Raw genomic sequence first — 23,643 nt, forward strand, 5'->3', positions numbered from 1 at the left:
AGGTTTTTAGACAAACTCTTATGATAGTATATTAATCACCTCAGAAAAAAATAAATAAATAAAAATATAACCTTAAGCACCAAACTTCCAAAGAACTGTTTTAAAATATTACAAAATCAGTTTTACAAAGATATCCATGGTTCTGCAGAAATGGTTCCACTGACTTTCAAATAAATCGAAATTCCTATACAGTTCAGACAGCATTGTAGTATCCTACACAATATGGCAGTGTTTTAAAATGTAAATTCTTACCAACTTGTATCAATCATGTATCATCTAGTTAGATCTAAAGCAGATTAAACGTGTTTCTTACTATTCATAAAACACTACTACACTCAGGGAGCAATCTGCATAGTCGATTAGACAGCATGTTCAGTTCAGTTCAGTTCAGTTGCTCAGTCGTGTCCGACTCTCCGCGACCCCATGAATCACAGCACACCAGGCCTCCCTGTCCATCACCAACTCCCGGAGCTCACTCAAACCCATGTCCACAGAGTCGGTGATGCATGCATCCAGCCATCTCATTCTCGGTCGTCCCCTTCTTCTCCCACCCCCAACCTTTCCCAGCATCAGAGTCTTTTCCAGTGAGTCAACTCATCGCATGATATGGCCAAAGTATTGCAGTTTCAGCTTCAGCATCAGTCCCTCCAATGAACACCCAGGATCGATCTCCCTTAGAATGGACTGGTTGGATCTCCTTGCGGTACAAGGGACTCTCAAGAGTCTTCTCCAGCACCACAGTTCAAAAGCATCAATTTTTCGGCAATCAGCCTTCTTCACAGTCCAACTCTCACATTCATACATGACCACGGGAAAAACCAGAACCTTGACTAGACGGACCTTGGTTGGCAAAGTAATGTCTCTGCTTTTTAATGTATTATCAAGGTTGGTCATAACTTTCCTTCCAAGGAGTAAGCGTCTTTTAATTTCATGGCTGCAATCAGCATCCGCAGTGATTTTGGAGCCCAAAAAAATAAAGTCTGACACTGTTTCCACTGTTTTTCCATCTATTTCCCATGAAGTGATGGGACCAGATGCCGTGATCTTTGTTTTCTGAATGTTGAGCTTCAAGCCAAACTTTTCACTCTCCTCTTTCACTTTCATCAAGAGGCTTTTGAGTTCCTCTTCACTTTCTGCCATAAGGGTAGTGTCATCTGCATATCTGAGATTATTGATATTTCTCCCGGCAATCCTGATTCCAGCTTGTGCTTCTTCCAGCCCAGCGTTCCTCATGATGTACTCTGCATATAAGTTAAATAAGCAAGGTGACAATATACAGCCTTGACGCACTCCTTTTCCTATTTGGAACCAGTCTGTTGTTCCATGTACAGTTCTGACTGTTGCTTCCTGACCGGCATACAGGTTTCTCAAGAGGCAGGTCAGGTGGTCTGGTATTCCCATCTCTTGTTAACCAAGACAATTAAAAACTGGTTTCAAATAGAGTTAGTGACTAACATAACGAAGAAAGACCTTAAATAACAGAGCACTAGTAAAGCAAGTTCTTTTCACTGGAGGGTAACAGTGTAGAATAAATGATCATAAAATGTGAAATCCTTCACAAAAGTACTCAAAGCAAATTAAACTTTAGAATGACAAATATTCAAGTGCTACAGTATAAGAAGTACTGGGTACTGTATTGAATAAAAGTAATGAGAGATAATACCGAAAACAGCCACTATTCATGAATGAATGAAGCACTTGAAGAAAGTTAACAGCTGTCTTTTGAACAATACTTCAGCATTAGCATTAAAAAGATGAAATAGAAATGTACATAAAATGTTTGTGGCTGCATGGCAATTAACTTCAAAATGATACCGTGGCTCTCCTGGTAGCCCTTAAAAGGATTAACCCATTTGGAATTACATTACAGTTCAGTTCAGTCACTCAGTCATGTTCCACTCTCTGTGACCCCAAGGACTGCAGCACGCCAGGCTTCCCTGTCCATCACCAACTCCTGGAACTTACTCAAACTTCATGTCCATTAACTCAGTGATGTCATCCAACCGTCTCATCTTCTGTCGTCCCCTTCTCCTCCTGCCTTCTATCTTTCCCAGCATCAGGGTCTTTTTCAAGTGAGTCAGTTGTTCGCATGAGGTGGCCAAACTATTGGAGTTTCAGCTTCAGCATCAGTCCTTCCAATGAATATTCAGGACTGATCTCCTTTAGGATGGACTGGTTGGATCTCCTTGCAGTCCAAGGGACTCTCAAGTATCTTCTCCAACACCACACTTCTTTGTAGTCCAACTCACATCCATACATGACCACTGGAAAGACCATAGCTTTGACTAGATGGACCTTTGTTGGCATGTCTCTGCTTTTCAATATGCTGTCTAGGTTGGTCATAGCTTTCTTTCCAAGGAGCAAGCGTCTTTTAATTTCATGGCTGCAGTCACCATCTGCAGTGACTTTGAAGCCCCCCAAAATAGTCTCTCACTGTTTCCATTGTTTCCCCATCTATTTGCCATGAAGTGATAGGACCAGATGCCATGATCTTGGCTTTCTGAATGTTGAGTTTTAAGCCAACTTTTTCACTCTCCTCTTTCACTTTCATCAATAGGCTCTTTAGTTCTTCTTTGCTTTCTGTCCTAAGAGTGGTGTCATCTGCATATCTGAGGTTATTGATATTTCTCCCAGCAATCTTGATTCCAGTTTGTGCTTCATCCAGCCCAGCATTTTGCATGATGTACTCTGCACAGAAGTTAAATAAGCAGAGTGACAATATACAGCCTTGATGTACTCCTTTCCCAATTTGGAACCAGTCTGTTGCTCCATGTCCAGTTCTAACTGTTGCTTCCTGACCTGCACACACAGATTTCTCAGGAGGCAGGTCAGGTGGTCTGGTATTCCCATCTCTTGAAGAATTTTCCACAGTTTGCTGTGATCCACACAGGTAAAGGCTTTGGCATAGTCAATAAAGCAGAAATAGATGTTTTTCTGGAACTCTCTCGCTTTTTGACGATCCAACAGATGTTGGCAACTTGATCTCTGGATCCTCTGCCTTTTCTAAATCCAGCTTAAACATCAGGAAGTTCACATACTGTTGAAGCCTGGCTTGGAGAATTTTGAGCCATTACTTTGCTAGCGTGTGAGAGGAGTGCAATTGTGCAGTAGTTTGAAAATGACAATGTCTGACAAATTCCAGACATTAAATCATTTCTCTTTATTCTAATAGCACTGCTCAGTCTGAGCTGCCCTGCACCATAGCCCCTACCTCCTGAAATATGAGGATGCTACCAACCTTTAATGAATCTCAAACCATTTTCACCAGGATTCACAAACTTCTAGGAGCTACCATTTCCCTTTAGCGGAGCAGGGAAAAGCAGTCATCATCAGAGCTCAAGTCACTGTCACTCTCTGGTGGGCATGCACACCTAGTCCCAACTCTCCTCACTTTGCACCTCATCCTTTTACACTTGCAAATTTTCAACCCCATCTTGCTCTCAACCCTCCACACATGCTGCATGAAGGGAACAGGCATGCTTTGCTTGCCCAAGTAGAACCCCCAACTAATAGTTCAGGTCTTAACTCAAGCTGGGCTCCTGGCGAAGCTTCTCTCACTCATGCAGGATAATCCTCTGCATCTTCTCTTTTGTTCCCAGTGAACCACCTCCCCTACTACCTCCTTTACAGATGCTAACTCTGGGAGGACAAGAACTGTGTGTCTTTTCTAGACATTTTGTTCTCAGGGCTCAGGCATAATAATGATCTCACATTAGGTGGTCAAATTAAATCCACTTAACCCATCTTGGGGGATTTATTTTTCCTATCAGAATTCTTGAGGATCACGTAATAGTATTGTGAAAGTATGCTGTGAAGCAGCGTACAAATGATGGGTTTTTACAAGCTATACATGGGCTTCCCGGGTGGTGCCAGTGGTAAAGCATGACCTGCCAATGCAGGAGATGTAAGAGATGCAGGTACAAACCCTGGATCGGGAAGATCCCCTGGAGGAAGAAATAGCAACCCACTCCAGTATTCGTGTCTGAAAGATTTCATGAACAGAGGAGCCTGGCGGGCTACAGTCCATGGAGCTGCAAAGAGTCAGACATGACTGAGCACGAGCACACACACACACTTATCTTTCAGACAGTTAATTACGGTCCTTTTCACCCTAAGTTACAGTTACATTAACACCCTGTTAGTCTTCACTGTCTAATTTCTTAATTCCCTAGCCAAATAAACTATACGACTCCACCCCTAAGATGCGTCTGGTAGCCTTCAGGAATATTAAGATTCCCTCTTCAGGAATTTTTTCTTTAAATCTCTCCTAACTTCAGATACAAAGGAAAATTTATAGCGTTTCTTACTCCAGAGGTGCAAAACGAATAGTCAGACAGGATCTCCCAAATCACTTAAATATATTTCACTTTTATCCAGACATCTAGAGCAAAAACTACAGAGCTTATTATCATTCTGTCCTATGTCCAAAGATATACAATTTGGCTTTTTACTTATCTCTTCATTTCTTTCCATGGCAGGAAGGACATGGACACAGAATAACAAAAACTGGTCTCCAGTTCTACTTCTCAAAGGCATTCAGAACAACTTCCCTGCCTCAAAAAAAGAGACTGAACTAAAATTAGGCAGTCTTCAATTCAAATGTTTTCTGAGATGGGGCAGGTAAAATAATTATGCAAAACAGCTAAGTATAATAAGGAATAATGGTTACTATCCTGGCCTTCTGAAGAAATGCCTTGTCTAAAATCTCAGTATTCATTATATATATATATAAAAAAACCTAGCCAAATAAACTAGGCCTGCAGGGTGGGCTCATTCTCATACCCGCAGTATTTTAGTAGCCGTGTATGTGTGTTAGTCGCTCAGTTCAGTCAGTCAGTCAGTCAGTCAGTTCAGTCGCTCAGTCGTGTCCGACTCTCCGCGACCCCATGAATCACAGCACGCCAGGCCTCCCTGTCCAGTTAGTCGCTCAGTCGTGTCCAACTCAGAGATCCTGCAGACTGTAGCTCTTCTATCCTAGTAGCCATAACACACATCAATTTGTGAGTTGTATTTGTGAGTTCACTGCTGAACCTGATCATCTTTAAGCACTTCCTCTTCTACCTGTGAAATTTAACTAAAAAAACAAACAAAAAAAGGGTGACGAGAGCCATGTTTTCCAAGTTAAAATATATTACAGCTGGGAGGTAGCAGTTTCAACAGTCCAAAGCTTGCTGGTTTCTATTTTACTTTAATAATGAACCAATATATCCTTGAATGTCTTGTCCTAAAACACCTTTGGCCTAGTATTAAAATTCCCCTTCAGTCTATGACTTTTTATTCTGTCAATATACTCTCCTTTTCACTGTGCAGCAGAGCCACCATCTTTGAATGTCAGAATTACCTTTATTAGTAAAATAAGGTCTCTTCCAACCAATATTCCATTACTACCACAACCCTGCAAATGTGCAACATTTCCATTCAGAAATGGCCTGGGTCAACAGGCATTTCCCTCTCCACTAATAATGTGAGAAAATTACCATTTAAATGGCACTCCTCCTAATTCTATGATTCAGCCAATATGATCCCATCGACTCAAGTATACACTAATTTTCAGTGACACATCAACTGTGCGGCAGACACTACCCAGCGCGGCAGTCATTCTCGGGCTCCCGACCAAATGTCCTACCATAGCCCACAGGGTGAACTTCTGGAGAAGCCAAACCCAGACACAGACAGGACACAGCAACTTCAGAGTTACTGTACTCGAGAGTGGGGCAGGCCACGCTACTGGTGTCCTTACAAGAAGACACTTGGTCACAAAGAGACACACTGGGGTACACGTGTGCAGAGGGAAGGCCATGTGAAGAGGCAGTAAGGGGGCAGCCATCAGCATGCCAAGGAGAGGCCTCAGAAGAAATCAAACCTGCCCGTACCTTCATCTTGGACTTCCAGCCTTCAGAACGGTGAGAAAATAAATTTGTTTTTTAAGCTACTCATTCTGTGGCCTTCTGGTATGGCAGCCCTAGCAAACTACCACAGGGTGATTTAATACCTGTGATTTAACTTTTTTGAACCAACTAAGAGAGCTGGCTGCTGAGTTTTTTTTTAGAAAAATGTGTTTTCTTCTTGTGCTTTCTGACTTCTCTGGTAATAAAATTTTTAATGAAGAAAAGCACACAAATCATAAATTTCCAGCTTTGATGAGTTTTCACAAAGTGAATGTATTCATGTAACCACAACTCAGATCAAAACAGAAAACACTGGTAGGTAAGCTGTTTGAATTCATGGATTCAATACTGAATTGTCTAGACTAATTGCTTACATATCTTGAGTAACTTTGTTTCCTTCCTAATACAGATTTTTTAAAAAATCTTTCAAGCATAAGTCTTACTTGACATAACCAGTACCATTTAGAAATACTGTTATATCAGAAACATTAAACTTCTAAAGGACTAATAACATGTTAAGAAACCAACCAGAGTCATGGGTCATGGTTCCAGCATTTTGTTTATGTATCTTTTCTATTTTTTTAACAGAAAGAGACTGTGGTTATCTTTGTGAGACACAGAGTCTGGTGAAGTTATCACATAGGCTCCAATTAATTTCTCTTTCTCCCACTTAACATCTTTTAATATTCTTTTTTGACAAGACTTTGAAGCAAGTACTTTGGTGGAAAGTGAATGCCAGCTGAATCAGTGATGCAATTAATTTATTTGAATTACTTTTCACGAATTTTACAGTCTTAAAATAAAATTGTCCCCAACAAATGATAGTTTTTTCCTACTAATGAGATACTGTGCATTGTTTTTCCCTTGCAACTGTCTTCCTGAGTAAATTATATTCTAATGGGAAAGGTCTGTGGCTTTAAAGTAGTTATTTCAAAAAGCTGGAGAATACAGAGAAACTGCATAAATGAAAAACCAGGTGCTGAAATCCAAAGCAGAGGAGAGGCAGCAGTACCTGAGAAAACTTTACCAGCATCATAACTGCAGCTCAGAGGGGAACTGGAAGAATCCCGGTGAAGAGAAGGGCAGGGCTGAGCAGCGCAGAATTACCCTGAGGGCCTGAGGGGAGATGGGGGTAGAAGCCGAGTGAAGGCAACAGCAGCAGGATCCATCATCCTGGTGGGAGCAGACAGGTGAGGAAGATGACTGTGGTCAGACAGGTGATGGGCACTCACGGGGACAGTAGCAGAAAGAGGTGGTGATTAGAGGCAGTGACACAGCCACGGAAAAACCGATGTGGCCTGAAATCGCACCTCGACTTCCCGGATAAAATCTTCCTGAACCTCAGTCTCGGGATATCTGGGTCGATTGGAGTCTGCTTCATGTGTGGTGTCCCCAGGAAACACATTAGGGTCTAAAATCTCTTGGATGCACAGCCCCTCCAAGAGAGAAGGTTGAGGATCAGAGAACACACCAGAACTCTCACAAAAATACTAGTGTGAGTGTTACATGGTCAGTTGTGAAGTATATTAATTTAAAAAGGATTGTAATACCATATTTGGTCCATGATTTTTTTAAAAGGGGTATGTGCCAGGGAATTCCCTGGTGGTCCAGTGGTTAGGAGTCCAGGCTTTCCCTGTTGAGGGCATGGGTTCAATCCTTGATCAGAGAACTAAGATCTCATAAACTGAGCGGCATGGCCAAAGCAGGGGGGTGGTGCCAAGTAACCCCTATGAAGACATCATTTTCAGTTCCTGAATAAAGAGAGAGCTACGGTTTACTATCTCTATTTTGGTTAGTATCTTGGTTACTATTCCTCCAGAAGCTCCAAAGGTTTCCAGGCAACGTGTTGGTGAGATGATCCCAGGAAACACTGGAAGAGGATTGGAGAAAAGAGATAGGGAGGGGAAAGAAGTCATTAAAGAGTTGCGTCTAGAAAACAGGTACCAGTTGCACAGCACTGACAGGTGCAGCCGTTGTGCTGAAGAATTCTGCAAGACAGCGCAGGACGCGTGCCTGGGCTACCCTACCTGAGCACTAAGCAAGCTGGGTATTCACCCACTGAGTCCTTTCCAATACTGGCTCCCAGGGTGAGGGTTAACACCCTGTCATTTCTGACCCGCCCTCCTGGCCAGCAGAGACACAGAGAGATGCTGAGGTTTAGACGCTGCCTGGGAACGGCCAGGGCTGACGGATCGTGGGGGTGGGGAAAGCACCCAAAGCATCTATGACACGTATGCTGCAACTCCTAAACCACGGCAATCTGTCCCTAACTTGGGAGTGTAAGCACATCACCCTGCACCTAGAAGACGCAGAAAAGAGACAGAGAACCGCTCCAAATCACCGGATGTTTCCCCTTTGCTGAACAATACGGGGGCTCTTCTCAAAAAATCTTTTTAGCTATGATACATAACAAGTTACAAAGTAAAAAAAAAATCTACCAAGTCCTCACAGTCATGAAGTTGTGTGTAGCTATATAAAAGAAATCGAAGCTGTAAATAACCCTGGGTGGCATGCTCTTTTCTCTGTGAGCAGGAGAAGGCTACAACTTCCAGCCATAAAATAATTCTCCAGAAAAGCTCTTTTAAAGGAAGACGGGAAAAATGTGAAAACAGTATGTATCTGTAGGGTTCCCCCCACCTTCTTCTTTTGGAATAGCTAATGATACATAGCCCAGATCATGAACTCCTTATTGCCAAATTCAGACTTATATTGAAGAAAGTAGAGAAAACCACTAGACCATTCAGATATGACCTAAATCAAATCCCTTATGATTATACAGTGGAAGTGAGAAATAGATTTAAAGGACTAGATCTGATAGACAAGAGTGCCTGATGAACTATGGGCAGAGGTTCGTGACATTGTACAGGAGACAAGGACCAAGACCATCCCCACGGAAAAGAAATGCAAAAAAGCAAAATGGCTGTCTCAGGAGGCCTTAAAAATAGCTGTGAAAAGAACAGAAGAGAAAAGCAAAGGAGAAGAGGAAAGATATAAGCATCTGAATGCAGAGTTCCAAAGAATAGCAAGGAGAGATAAGAAAGCCTTTCTCAGCGATCAATGCAAAGAAATAGAGGAAAACAACAGAATAGGAAAGCCAAGAGATCTCTTCAAGAAAATTAGAGATACCAAGGGAACATTTCATGCAAAGATGGGCTCGATAAAGGACAGAAATGGTATGGACCTAACAGAAGCAGCAGATATTAAGAAGAGGTGGCAACAATACACAGAAGAACTGTACAAAAAAGATCTTCACAACCAAGATAATCACGACGGTGTGATCACTCACCTAGAGCCAGACATCTTGGAATGTGAAGTCAAGTGGGCCTTAGAAAGCATCACTACGAACAAAGCTAGTGGAGGTGATGGAATTTCAGTTGAGCTATTTCAAATCCTGAAAGATGATTCTGTGAAAGTGCTGCACTCAATCTGCCAGCAAATTTGGAAAACTCAGCAGTGGCCACAGGACTGGAAAAGGTCAGTCTTCATTCCAATCTTCAAGAAAGGCAATGCCAAAGAATGCTCAAACTACCACACAACTGCACTCATCTCACACGCTAGTAAAGTCATGCTCAAAATTCTCCAAGCCAGGCTTCAGCAATACATGAACCGTGAACTCCCAGATGTTCAAGATGGTTTTAGAAAAGGCAGAGGAACCAGAGATCAAATTGCCAACATCCGCTGGATCAGGGAGAAAGTAAGAGAGTTCCAGAAGAGCATCTATTTCTGCTTCATTGACTATTCCAAAGCCTTTGACTGTGTAGATTACAATAAACTGTGGAACATTCTGAAAGAGATGGAAATACCAGACCACCTGACCTGCCTCTTGAGAAACCTGTATGCAGGTCAGGAAGCAACAGTTAGAACTGGACATGGAACAACAGACTGGTTCCAAATAGGAAAAGGAGTACCTCAAGGTTGTATATTGTCACCCTGCTTCTTTAACTTATATGCAGAGTACATCATGAGGAACGCTGGGCTGGAAGAAGCACAAGCTGGAATCAAGATTGTCAGGAGAAATATCAATAATCTCAGATATGCAGATGACACCACCCTTATGGCAGGAAATGAAGAGGAACTAAAAAGCCTCTTGAGGAAAGTGAAAGAGGAGAGTGAAAAAGTTGGCTTGAAGCTCAACATTCAGAAAACTAAGATCATGTCATCTGGTCCCATCACTTCATGGGAAATAGATGGAAAAACAGTGGAAACAGTGTCAGACTTTATTTTTTTGGGCTCCAAAATCACTGTGGATGCTGCTGGCAGCCATGAAATTAAAAGATGCTTACTCCTTGGACGGAAAGTTATGACCAACCTAGATAGCATATTAAAAAGCAGAGACATTACTTTGCCAACCAAGGTCCGCCTAGTCAAGGCTATAGTTTTTCCAGTGGTCATGTATGGATGTGAGAATTGGACTGTGAAGAAAGCTGATTGCCGAAGAATTGATGCTTTTGAACTGTGGTGCTGGAGAAGACTCTTCAGAGTCCCTTAAACTGCAAGGAGATCCAACCAGTCCATTCTAAAGGAGATCAGTCCTGGGTGTTCATTGGAGGGACTGATGCTAAAGCTGAAACTGCAATACTTTGGCCACCTCATGCAAAGAGCTGGCTCACTGGAAAAGACTCTGATGCTGGGAGGGACTGGGACTGAACTGAACTGAATGATACAGTACAAGCAACATACTGAGGACTGACAGACATATCAGTTCAGTCGCTCTGTCACGTCTGACTCTCTGCGACCCCATGAATCTCAGCACGCCAGGCCTCCCTGTCCATCACCAACTCCCGGAGTTCACTCAAACTCATGTCCCTCGAGTTGGTGATGCCATCCAGCCATCTCATTCTCTGTCGTCCCCTACTCCTTCAGAATCTTTTCCAGTGAGCCAGCTCGTCGCATGAGGTGGCCAAAGTATTGCAGTTTCAGCTTTAGCATCAGTCCTTCTAATGAACACCCAGGATTGATCTCCTCTAGAATGGACAGGTTGGATCTCCTTGCAGTCCAAGGGACTCTCAAGAGACTTCTCCTGCACCACAGTTCAAAAACATAAATTCTTCGGCGCTCAGCTTTCTTCACAGTCCAACTTTCACATCCATACATGACCAGGGAAAAAACCATAGCCTTGATTAGACGGACCTTCGTTGGCAAAGTAATGTCTCTGCTTTTTAATATGCTATCTAGGTTGGACATAACTTTCCTTCCAAGGAGTAAGCGTCTTTTAATTTCCTGGCTGACACACATATATACGGTCCTTAAAAAAATGTTTAAAAAAGACTTGGGCTGAAACTTCTTTTCAAAAAGCACACTGGCTCTCTATCAGTGCTTCACCTCTGGCCAGGCCTCAGCTGCCTATTTCTAACAAGCTGGTGTAAACATGGAGGAATGAGATTTTATTCCAGTATCTTAAAATGTTTACTAAATCATTTTGCATTAAAGACATACAAACTGACCTAACTTTCAATAGGTTTATTTTAAACTTAAATTTGACCTAGATGAAACTGGTTTCTCTATTCTTCGTGATCAATTTAATTTTTCAAGAAATTAAAATTCCAGGGCTTCCCTGGTGGCTCAGTGATAAAGAATCCACCTGCCAGTGCAGGAGACAGTGTTCGATCCCTGATCTGGGAAGATCCCATGTGCCCCGGAGCAACTACGCGCACGCGCTGCAACTAGTGAGCCTGTGCTAGAGCCTGGGAGCTGCAGCTACCGAAGCCCGCGTGCCCTAAAGCCCGTGCCTGAGCCTGTGCTAGAGCCTGGGAGCCGCAGCTACCGAAGCCCGCGTGCCCTAAAGCTCGTGCCCCGCACCAAGAGAAGCCACCACAAAGACAAGCCTGCACACCACAACTAGACAGTAGACCCCTGCTTGCCCGCGACTACAGAAAAGCACACGCAGCAACAGACCCAGCACAACCAATAGGCAAATAAATAAAATTATGTTTAAATTATGTTTAAAAAAATAAAACATAATTTACATTGAGGTTTATATACAAATAGTATGTCCCTACTGCTTTACCAAGATACACTAGTACATTCCCTACTCAAAGAAACTATACTGAATTAATTAACACTTTTAGTCTGGTCATCATATAAATTCTTATACTGCTTCTATTTTATAATGTTAACTTTTCTTTTACAAGCCCTCTATTTCTTTAGAGTTTGGGCATATTGCATTGACAAGATCTTCTTCTTTCTAAATGTATGTATTTGTTAACTTTAATTTTATGCAATCTGAGAATAATGCATGACATTCAGTAAACATCGCTTAAGTATTTTCCCCTCAAAAAGTGTTACAAATTTTACATCAGTGCCTTGGTACATACAGCTCTAAAAATGATTTTCTATTCTGTCACTTCTTTGTCAGCCAAATTTTCAAACAGTTCTTCAGAAAGATTGCTCCATGCCTTCGCAGTAATACAAATGACTTGATGAATTGTATTTTCTCCAGTGGTACCTGTTCAAGTGGATAACGCAAGCTATAAAATTGCAAACCACTGTGATTTCACATACAGCTGAACCATAAATCAGAAAACAGAACGTAAAGAGGGGGGAAAAAATCAAGAAACACTGGAGTGTGAGCATTAAACAGTTTCCACTGGTGACATCTATGATGGTATTTTGCAATTAATGCCCACTTTTTTAGGTACTGTAATGCTATTGTGCTTATGTATCTTTAAAAAGGGAATCCTTACAGAGACATGTACTAAAAATTTAAGGGTGGAATGATATGCTGGGTGAGACTGTCTTTAAAATGACCCCGTGAGGTACAAAGAACAGTGGCTGGGAAAGAGCTGAAACAAGACTGACCAAATGTTGAAGTCTGAAGCTAGATGACAGGCACACGGAGTTTCACTATACTATTTCTCTACTTTTGCATATGCTTAAATTTTTTTCCACAATGAAAAGTTAAGCTGCAGGCCAGAAGGGAGTGGCAGGATATATTTAAAGTGCTGAAAGCGAAAAACCTACAACGAAGAGCAATCAACCCACAAGGCTCTCAATTCAGATTCCATGGAGAAATCAAAAGCTTTACAGGCAAGCAGAAGCTGAGAGGATACGGAACCACCAATCCAGTTTTACAACAAAGCTAAAGGAACTTCTCTAGGTGGGAAACACAAGAGATGAGAAAGAAAGAGGAAGGGGGAAAACAGACCTACATAAACAAACCCCAAAGAATTAAGAAAATGGCAAAAGGAATATACACATTGATAGTTATCTTAAATGTAAACAGAACAAATGCTCCAACTGAAAGTTAAGCTAAAACCTCAAGAGCAGTCCCCTCAAATCACAGAAATTTCTTCCGATACAACAAAAGGAAGAAAAACAGCAGCAGGAGGAGGGGCAGGGAAAGAACAGGAGAAGAACAAAAAAAACCAGCTACTGGGGAGGTGACCAAGTTCTCATCACTCCTGTTGGCTCTGTCAAAAAAAAAAAAAACATATTTCTATTCTATAACTTTAATCTCACCAGCAGTTATACCAAATAGCTCATTCACTTAAAACACCTTCTTTTCTATAAGAGGAGGATTTCTCATCCTTGGCACTACTTACATTTTGGGCTGGACAGTTCTGTGCTGCAAGGAGCTGTTCTGTGCACAGCAGGCTGTTTGGTGACATCCCCAATTATTCCATGCCACGAACACACACCCAGGGTGACAGTCAAAAATGTCTCTGTGTGCGTGCTCAAGTCACTCAGTCATGTTCAACTCTTTGTGATCCCATGGACTATGGCTAGCCAGGCTCCTCTGTCCATGGGATTCTCCAGGCAAGAATACTGAAGTGGGTTGCCAGTTCCATCGCCAGGGGGATATCCTGACCCAGGGATTGAACCCAAGTCTCCTGCGGCTCCTGTACTGGCAGGTGGATTCTTTACCACTGAGCCATCAGGGAGATCCTCAAAAATGTCTCTAGATGATGCAAAGCAGTCTCCCAGGTGGAAACCACTGCACTACATAATATATAAACACAGCTTTGTATCTGCAGAGTGGCAGGTTAAAAACATACTCATAATTTGCAGACAATGATCAAACAGATCCTTTTTGTTTCTGCAGGGCAAACCCAATAGGCAATTTACAATGGAACTGAGGTTTATAATAAGTGAAGCAACGTATCATAAAATCACAGTGATTCATAGACTTTACAAAAGCTTAGAAATAAAATGCAGCAGGACAATGAGGGGTGCAAACATATCTGAAAAAAGGAAAATATCTTTTTACAAAAGTAATTTGTTTTTAGTCACTGCTGTTGCTGTTTGGTCACTAAGTCATGTCTGACTCTCTGCGACCCCAGGGACTGCAGCCTGCCAGGCTCCTCTGTCCATGGGCCTTCCCAGGCAAGAACGCTGGAGTGCATTGCCATTCCCTTCTCCAGGGGATCACCCCGACCCAGGGATTGAACCCACATCTCCTGCTTGGCAGGTGGATTCCTTACCACCGAGTCACCTGGGAAGCCCCTCTTAATCACTAACAGCACTTTAAAAAAGCTGGGTGAGTTTATATTATTCTACTTCAGCATGTGTTTGAAATGTTCCCAAATATAAAAGTTCTTTTTTTCCCCCATTCAATTTCTGTCTTTTTTTCAATGCTGTCAGTTACTCACAAAATTAATTTTCTACCTACACTCTGAAAACCACTAGTAAGAAGATTAAGGGCACAGGTCTACCAGCTGCATGTTGGTCAAATTACACCCTAAGCAAGCCCCGTTTCTCTCATCAATTAAGTGACAATGGTTTCCACCTCATAGGCTTGCTGTGTGAAATAACTGCTAAGAAGTACTCAACACAGTGGACAAAATAAGGGTACAGTAGGTTGGCCATTTGGGCTTCCCTGGTGGCTCAGAGGTTAAAGCGTCTGCCTCCAATGCGGGAGACCCGGGTTCGATCCCTGGGTCGGGAAGATCCCCTGGAGAAGGAAATGGTAACCCACTCCAGTATTCTTGCCCGGAGAATCCCATGGACGGAAAAGCCTGGTAGGCAACAGTCCACGGGGTCGCAAAGGTGGCTCAGAGGTTAAAGCATCTGCCTCCAATGCGGGAGACCTGGGTTCGATCCCTGGGTCGGGAAGATCCCCTGGAGAAGGAAACGGTAACCCACTCCAGTATTCTTGCCTGGAGAATCCCATGGATGGAGAAGCCTGGTAGGCTACAGTCCACGGGGTCGCAAAGAGTCGGACACGATTGAGCGATGGAACGAACGAACGAACGAACGAACAAACATGCACCCCTATGTTCACAGCAGCACTATTCACAATAGCTAAGATATGGAGACAACTTAAGTGTCCACCAACAGCTGAATGGATAAAGACGATGCGGTATTTACGGATATACGATGGAATACCACTCAGCCACAAAAAGAATGGAACAATGCCAGTTGCAGCCACGGAGACAGACTTAAAGATTCGTACTAAGTGAAGTAGGTCAAAGACAAATGTCACACGATATCATCTATGTGTGAAATCTAAAAATATGATATTTATTTACAAAACAGAAAGAGACTCACAGACACAGAAAACCATTATATACAGAACTGAGAAACAAGGTCCGACTGTATGGCACATGGAACTATGATAAGTCATAAACCAAAAGAATTATTAAAAGAATATATGTGTGTATAACTGAATCATTTGCTGTACGGCAGAAATTAACACACAACACTGTAAATTAACATAACATTGTAAATCAACTATACTTCAAAAAAAAAATCTCAGAGTTCCATTGCAGTGGCAACTAGCAATATGCAGATGGTGATAATTTACACAACTGCAAAATTCATGTAAAAGCAGTGATAAGAAAAAAATTCAACAGAAGAAGACAGCTGTAGTTTGAATGCTATAAAGCACACACAGATACACACAAAGCTTAATTCAAACCTCTGAAAATTATATAACTGATTCTCAGCACACAGGAAATGCACCAAGCAATATGATAACGTGTCTAGTGGTCAACCAAGTGTCACATCACACAGCACTGAACTAATCTCATTGGCAAAGACTTTTTCTTTTAAAAGAATCATTCGTGCCAAAATAAAAATATTATGAGCAAGAAATAAAGTAGGGAACAGAAATTTAATATTCAATTTTGAATCTCAAGTGTCTTAAGAAAAAGACTTAACTTTGAAATAAGAAAATCTATCCTTTGTCACCAACAAGCCATCTCACTTAAAATCACTCTAAAGAGTACCTTTAGAGTACCAGTAATTCTTAGGAGAAAATCAACTATTTCAATACATATTTGCTTTAGCAAGCCCACGTGCTGTGTTCAGTCCTATATGAGCCACTCTTGGCGATAAGCATGAGACATGGTCCCCTGCCCATAAGGTTTAATTCAGGGACAAAATGAGTAATACAAACCTTATTGCCGTAAAAGTCTAGATGAAGGAAGAATCGACAAAGACCGGAGTCATAAAGGGAAAGAGCGGCTGTAAAAAGCAAACAAATCCCTGGCAGAGGAAAATAAGGGAAGGAGGAGAGGCAGCAGTGTTGAGAGGCTCTGGGGAGGGAGAAGGGATTCTAGCAGCTTGGAGAGTAGAGAGGACAGCTGAAGTGTTCAGAGGACTGTGGGTTAAGTAGTACCAAGAATTGTGTATGAGGTTCATCCCTGGTGATTCAGGGGCTAAGACTCTGCACTCTCAATGGAGGGGGATCAAGTTCAGTCCCTCGTGAGGGAACCAGATCCCACAGGCCACAAGTAAAACACACTGCACTAGCCGCAGTTAAGATCCAGCAGAACCAAACAAATAAAAATGAATATTAAAAAAAAAAAACAAGAAGGAAATGTGTATTTCTACTACAGAAATGACCTAACAAGCAACGGTCTGAATGTGAGAGTCCAAGGTGGCTCAGAACAGAAGAACAATGGATCACTGACAGAAATACGGACATATGGAGAATCAAGGAATGAAGAAGTCAACCTGATTTTGTATCTTCTGCATTTCAGGTGATGAGAGATCCAAGTGGATTGTCTGTTAGTAAGACACTGTGCTCCCAAAGCAGGGGGCCCAGGTTAGACTCCTGGTCAGGGAACTAGACCCCACATGCTGTAACTAAGACGCAATGCAGCCAAATAAAATAAAAAATATATACAGAAAAAAAGAAAGGTGCAAAGAGAGTTAGGGAACAATGACATGAGACAGAACAACCGACATTAGGCACCAAAGACTTCCCCTGTAGTGTGCGCCATCTAACGGCAACTTAGACCTCACCTGCATTATCACAGTTCTACAAAGAACATACTGTACAAACTCCAGAAGAAGGACAATCTTGATCCTTTTCCATATTCCTGGCAAGATCATCCTCATAAAGCCATATTCACTTTGGAGTACACTGTAACCCCAAATGTGAACACAAAATGTTCAGAAAGAGCACGACGCTAATGAAAGGATTTACAAGATTAAATACAAAAGATTAATTTTGACGATAACAAACCCCAGCTTTCTAAATCACCGTCTTTTGTGTAAGTACCAGAAATGAGTCATACTTCAGAAAAACTAGGAACCTGATAGGTAAAAAGTCTGAAACAGGGTGCCTTTTTCTACCAAGGAAGTACAAGTTTCCCCACCTCAGGCTTTTTTTCAGACTGCTTCCTTTTTATCATCTTGGTGCCACGCCTCTTCCACTCCAGGAACAACCATAAAAGTAGAGAAAACCCCACAGGTTCAATAGGTTTTATTAAATCCAACCAGTTGCTAGACTAACTGTGCCTATGCTGTGCTCTGCACAATGCAGCACATAATAGATATTTGTTGAATGGTTGAGTCTTCTCCAGGAGAAAATGCATGTGTTACCATTCTCTACTTCCTACAATATTACACTACGCCAACAGAATAATGAAATAAAGCAAACCCTGGTGGCTGATGGTACAGATCTGCCTACAGCACAAGAGACCTAGGTTCGATCCCTGGGAGAAGGGAATGGCAACCCACTCCAGTATTCTCGCCTGGAGAATTCCATGGACAGAGGAGCCTGGTAGGCTATAGTCCATGAGCTCACAAAGATTTGGACACAACTGAGTAACTAACAATTTCACCTTAACTTTAAACCACATGACAGAATATTTACAATTTACCACTTTTAAAATTCTACATCCAAGGGGAAAAAAAACCCCAATGATTTTCTGACATCAGTTTATGCAGATATTGGCAATCTAAGGCACCACAAAAATTTGCTGGAGTACAGTTGACCCCTGAAGAACATGGGTTTGAACTGCAAGGGTCTACTTAAATGCAGACTTTTCTCAATGGTAAAAACCACAGTACCATTCAATCTATAGTTGCTGACTTCGAGCACACACAATCGCAAACATGGAGGAACCATGGACACGAAGAGCCCACTGTAAACTACTCCTGTGTTTTCAACTGTGAGTGTTGGTGCCCTTAACCTTCCCAGTTTTCAAGGATCAACTGCATATTCTGTTAAAACAATAATGTTCTTAACATAATTTCTTACACCTTTCTTTGTAATGTTCAAAGAAAATACACAAAACCATGGATGCTTTTCTTTCACACACCAAATAAACTTTCTGAATTGGGTATGAGAAATTAGTTCTGTTAAAATGAGGTGGCCTGTTGCTTTACTAGTAGTACCGCAAATTTAAGTGAAGCTTAAAAACCAAGAAACAATGAAAATGAACATATACTGTTACATATGCCACCAAAAAAGTCCCCTCTATATTTAATTCACAAACTGAAACACCTGCTCCCCTTTTACTTAGCTATTAAAACATTTAAGAGCAAACACACAAAATTAAAAACTATGCAGAGCTTCTTAGAAGTTGATACCAATTAAAAGAAGTCAATCCCTATGCATTAAGAAATAAAGAGCCAAAGTATTTCCTGTATTTTGAGTAAATATTCTAGTATTAAACAGTATTTTTAAAAACACAATTTACAGTTGCTGAATATCAATTTACCAAAACAGGCAAGGATGACCTTATCTTGGCAAAACTCATAATACTGTTTCCTCAACATCCTAGAAGACAGCTTGATGCACCACACTCTTCCATCTGCTTTGTTCTATTTCTTCACGCCACAAATGGAAATTAAACCCTTCCAGTAACAGCCAAAAATTCATCAATCACAGGAAAGGACTTTGAGCACTGAGTAGAGAAGTAGCATGATGTGAATTAGAGGTTGAAAGAACCATAGGTCGAACAGTCCTGGTAATGACCTTCAAGAGTGTGTTGAGAGAGAGAATCTACACAACACGTCCAGAAATTGCATTTAAATGATTCTATGCCCACTTACCTGAGGAGCTCTCAGTGAACACGGTTAACGTCTGTCCTCCAACACTTTGTAAGACAAATGGATGTTCTCTAGGAGCACTGACTGAAGCTGGTTTTCCACCAATATCATGAATATTTGCAAGATCCTCATTCAAAGTAAATGAAACCTAGCAGACACCAGTAACAAGAGCTTATTACAATATACTGCTGTATTCAAAGTATCTGTACAGAAACTGTGACTATAAATCAAATATTTTAATGTGAATCTTTTCCAATCATTTTATGAAGCATTTTTAAAAATTTTATCAAATAAGTTTTAATAATTAAGTCATAAAAAGAGAATCTATTCCTATTTGTCTGAACAATGGGGTTAATCTACCATTATAAAGATAGCTTTCAAATGTTTTCTCTGGTCTATGGCTGAAAAAATTATATTTGTAAAATAGAAGTAACTTGTTTCCCTAAGGTATCTGCGGTCAAGGAACCGTGTCTTGTTATATTTATACCCGTAAATAAATTAAATAAATATTAGGTGGATGGATTGATAGACAAACAGAACTATCCATCCATCCATCCATCCACCCATCTCCGAGCAAAATGGCTGGCACATAGAAGAAAAACAGTATTTGCTGAATGAGTGAACATTAAGTATTAAGACAGCAACTACCTGAAGCAGGGGGAAGTGATCTATTTACTCAGAAAGCTTAAACACTCCCATAAGCAGAGGGTGGCTTTCTTTTTTAGATCCAATGACTACCATATGAGTACATGGTGGTGTTTTACTTTCAAGTATTTCAACAAATACAACTAAATATTTATAAGGATAACTCAATATTGAGGTTTAGAATTAAAAGACCCAGGAGGTCTTTTTTGAAAGACCCAATCTTTCAAAATGCTTTTTACCATATCTCCCAAAATTTTTCATCAAAGGGATTTATAAACTTAAAGTGCTGATCTCTCAAACACACAGGAAGATTATGAAGTATTATTTAAGTATCTCTCTACTATGTGACAGGTACTGCAAATTATGTCCTAGACTCAATGGGTCAAAATCTAAGGCCTTCAAAAATCTGTGTCAAATACATTTGCCACTCTGAAATAATGTTAAAGTATTACTGAAGCAATACTAGTTTTCATAGTACTAAGAGAGGGGATATTTAAGTCAAAGTAGAAAAATGCTAAGTATGAGCAACTAGAAAGGAGCCTATTCACTCACACAAGACCGGCATTTACACTACTATGTTTTCCTGACCAGCCACCAGTTTCATGTAGAGTTTTCCAGAGCAAACACTACCCTCTTTTTACTAATTCTAATGCACAGTAAAATAATCTCATGTTTTAAATAAAATTTCCATAGAAATAATCTTACCTCGGTCCTTCCCTGATTTCTGAAAGAGAGGAAAGAAAACATTTCAATTATTTAATTTCATGTTTTTTCTAAATGTAAGCTAAGAACTATTAATAAAAGAAACACAACTTCATATGTACATTAAAATATTACAGTTACAGAGATTAATATTTACCTTTGGTTCTCCTAACTATTCTATTTATAATCCTATAGGAGAAAAAAATTCACATTAATCCCACGCGAATATTTATTTTTTGACCACACTGCACCACACGCGGGTACTTAGTTTCCTGACCAGGGGTCAAACCTGAGTCCCCTGCAGTGGAAGCATGGAGTCTTAACCACTGAACTACCAGGGAAGTCCCACCAATGAATATTTTAGATGTTATAAGTTCGTGTCTCTTAACACTATAACAACCTGCCCTAATAATATTTTAGCCAAATAATGATCTTATTACAATTCTTACTTTAACTTTTGAGTACTTTTAGCATTCAGCAGCATGTGAATGTTCTGTTCTGTTCTGTTCTGTTCAGTCACTCAGTCGTGTCCGACTCTTTGTGACCCCATGGACTGTAGCCTACAAGGCTTCTCCATCCATGGGATTCTCCAGGCAAGAATACTGGAGTGGGTTACCATTTCCTTCTCCAGGGGATCTTCCCATGTTTAATACCAGATATAGAGAACTTCAACAAATTTTACTATTTATTTTGTCCAGCTGAAGAAATTTCATTTACTTAACAAAATTCTAAAGATCAAAAATTATTATTTTAAAATTATAAGCAATCTTCTCTATTAAATAATATGCTCATACAGCAATAATTTTTATTACAGACAAGCAAAAAAATTTTAAATTAGCCAAGATTCTACTGCTAACATCTTCTACTATTAGCTACAGTAAATATTCTTCTATACTATCTTTTTTTATAATTTGTTTTTAATTTTTGGGTGCACGGAGTCTTCCTTGTGTACAGGCTTTCTCTAGCTGCAGAGAGCAGGGGCTACTCTAACTGTGGTGTGCGGAGCTTATCAGTTCAGTGGCTTCTCTTGTTGCAGAGCATGGGCTCGAGGTGCATGGGCTTCAGTAGTTGCAGCACGTGACCTCAGCAGGGGCGGCTCAAAGGCTCAGCTGCCCCTCAGCATGTGGAATCTGCCTGGACCAGGAATTGAACCTGTGTCCCCTGCATTGGCAGGTGGACTCCTATCCACTATATCACCAGAGAAGTCCCATACTATTTTTTATTTATTTGAATTACATATTTTTAAATTGTTTTTTCCCAATATGGGATCAATGAACACCCTAATAATAGCCTAATTTTTAAAAAAATGTATTAAATCCCTGTCATATGCAAAGTACTGAGTGCAGGGCCCCTTTGCCAGCTAGCAGAAGACATAAAAGCTAAATCCATAACCATAAAATGAGATAAACTTTAATTAAGAGAGCCACAATATGCCAGGATCAGACAGGAGAACACCACCTCTTCTATTTTAAGAGATAAGCATACGGCTCAGCAAGAGGCAACTTTTGAACTAGTATCAAAAGTACACAGCTAAGTAAAGTCATGGAAGAGTCTGATCAGAAAAATGTGATCAGATTTGGCTGGGAGGGAACGTACAAAATAAAGAATAGTAGGGGGTGAACTAAAAAGGAAAAATGGGACCAGACCATAAAAGATCTTGAATATCACAGCACAGAGCACAGACTTTATTCTTTAGGCAATGGAATACACAAGTATAACAAGTATAAAGTTCATAAGTTCATAACAATTACATTATTCAAAGTTCCTCCAAATCTAACATTTATATTCAAACTTAAAATGTTAAACTCCTTAAGCCCATACAAGGTATTTATTAGCTGATGATCAATCATTGAGTTTGCTGAGTGATTAAGAACAAAAGTATAACAAAGACATGACCCAAGAAACTTATACGAAAAAATACACGTAGAATAGACATGAAAAGTATAACAAAGACATGACCCAAGAAACTTATACGAAAAAATACACGTAGAACAGACATGCAGACCAGTTAGAAAAGTACTGTTTCTCTGTAACACTGGGTTGAGGTCCAACCTGTGCCTTCTTTCAGTGGTTCATTTATTCACTGCCACGCAGTGTTTGCTGCACATCCACGGCCTGTGACAAACGCACCGCATGAGTACAGGTCTTTATCCTCAAGGTCTCAGTTTAATGGGAAAACAAAAACAAAACAGTTCCAATCCATGAACGATTACAAATAGGATTTTATAACTATAACAGGATTCCTAGATGTAAGGAAAACCAGAGAGACCTGACAACAGAAGGCAATGCAAGACTGTGGACTGTATCCTTTTGCTGTAAAGCATCACTGAGACAACTGGCAAATCTTAAGTGAAGTCTGATGATTAGGTAGTAGTACTATTTGGTTGTTAATTCATAGATTTGTAAGGGTGAACTGTGACTGCAAAAGAGAATGCCCCTGTCAGAAAGTAGTTCTTTATTTTCCCCAGTGAGGTATACACTTTAACACATTCTGAATTTAAGAGATATATCCCTAAGGGAAACCTTACTGCTTTCTTTTAGAGATTTAAATATTTATTAAAATAATAACAAAAATGAAACAGTTAATGTGGCTTTTGATATTTCTAACTTTATAAAGATTTCTTGTTAATATCAATGTATGATACATTAGAAGACAGGAAATTATTCAAATTACATTCCTGAAAAGTCACAGGAGAATGCTATATTACATGGATCTATATGGTGGAAAAGTTCTTTATATTGTTCTTCCAACTTTTCTGCAGCTTCAGACTGTTTCAAATTAAAAATATGAAACAATTTTAAAATGTCCCCAGTTTACTTACTTAATCCCTTACTAAGGAATTTGAGAACGCTACTCATTTTTCTCCATAACAAACAACGCTGAAACGATTATCTTTGTGTACCAATCTTTGCATCACTAACTTGTTATTTCCACAGGATAGGTTTTAGAAATTGATGAAATTGCTGGGTCAAAGGCACGAGGATTTTATTATTAATGTCTTAGCTTTCTCATTGCCTGAGTCCCCCTCTGCGAGATGAGTCTCTCAGTGTCTTTCTGTAAGGGCAGCACCAAGAACTGAACATAATGCTTCCACTGTGAGCTGACTGGCCGAGAAAACAGTGGACTGTTATTCTGCTTTGTTTTGAGCAGCAGTGTGTATCTGTGCTTGTGTGTATAAGATAT

At 40.5% G+C, this 23,643-nt stretch overlaps 1 protein-coding gene across 1 annotated transcript in view; it reads right to left on the reverse strand.

The window, feature by feature from the left end:
* The window catches only part of GTF2F2 (general transcription factor IIF subunit 2), a 150,389-nt gene that overhangs the window by 107,532 nt on the left and 19,214 nt on the right, over positions 1–23,643 (reverse strand). Inside the window, exons 3-4 of the mRNA XM_055426057.2 lie at positions 20,463–20,481; positions 19,116–19,260 (exon numbers count right to left, since the gene is read on the reverse strand). Of these exons, the coding sequence (XP_055282032.1) occupies positions 19,116–19,260; positions 20,463–20,481 (164 nt within the window). The remainder of the gene's footprint in view (positions 1–19,115; positions 19,261–20,462; positions 20,482–23,643) is intronic.

This window comes from Moschus berezovskii, chromosome 13 (genome assembly GCF_049115385.1).
Source record: "Moschus berezovskii isolate FMDL1 chromosome 13, NW_MosBer_1.0, whole genome shotgun sequence".
Lineage (NCBI taxonomy): Eukaryota > Metazoa > Chordata > Mammalia > Artiodactyla > Moschidae > Moschus > Moschus berezovskii.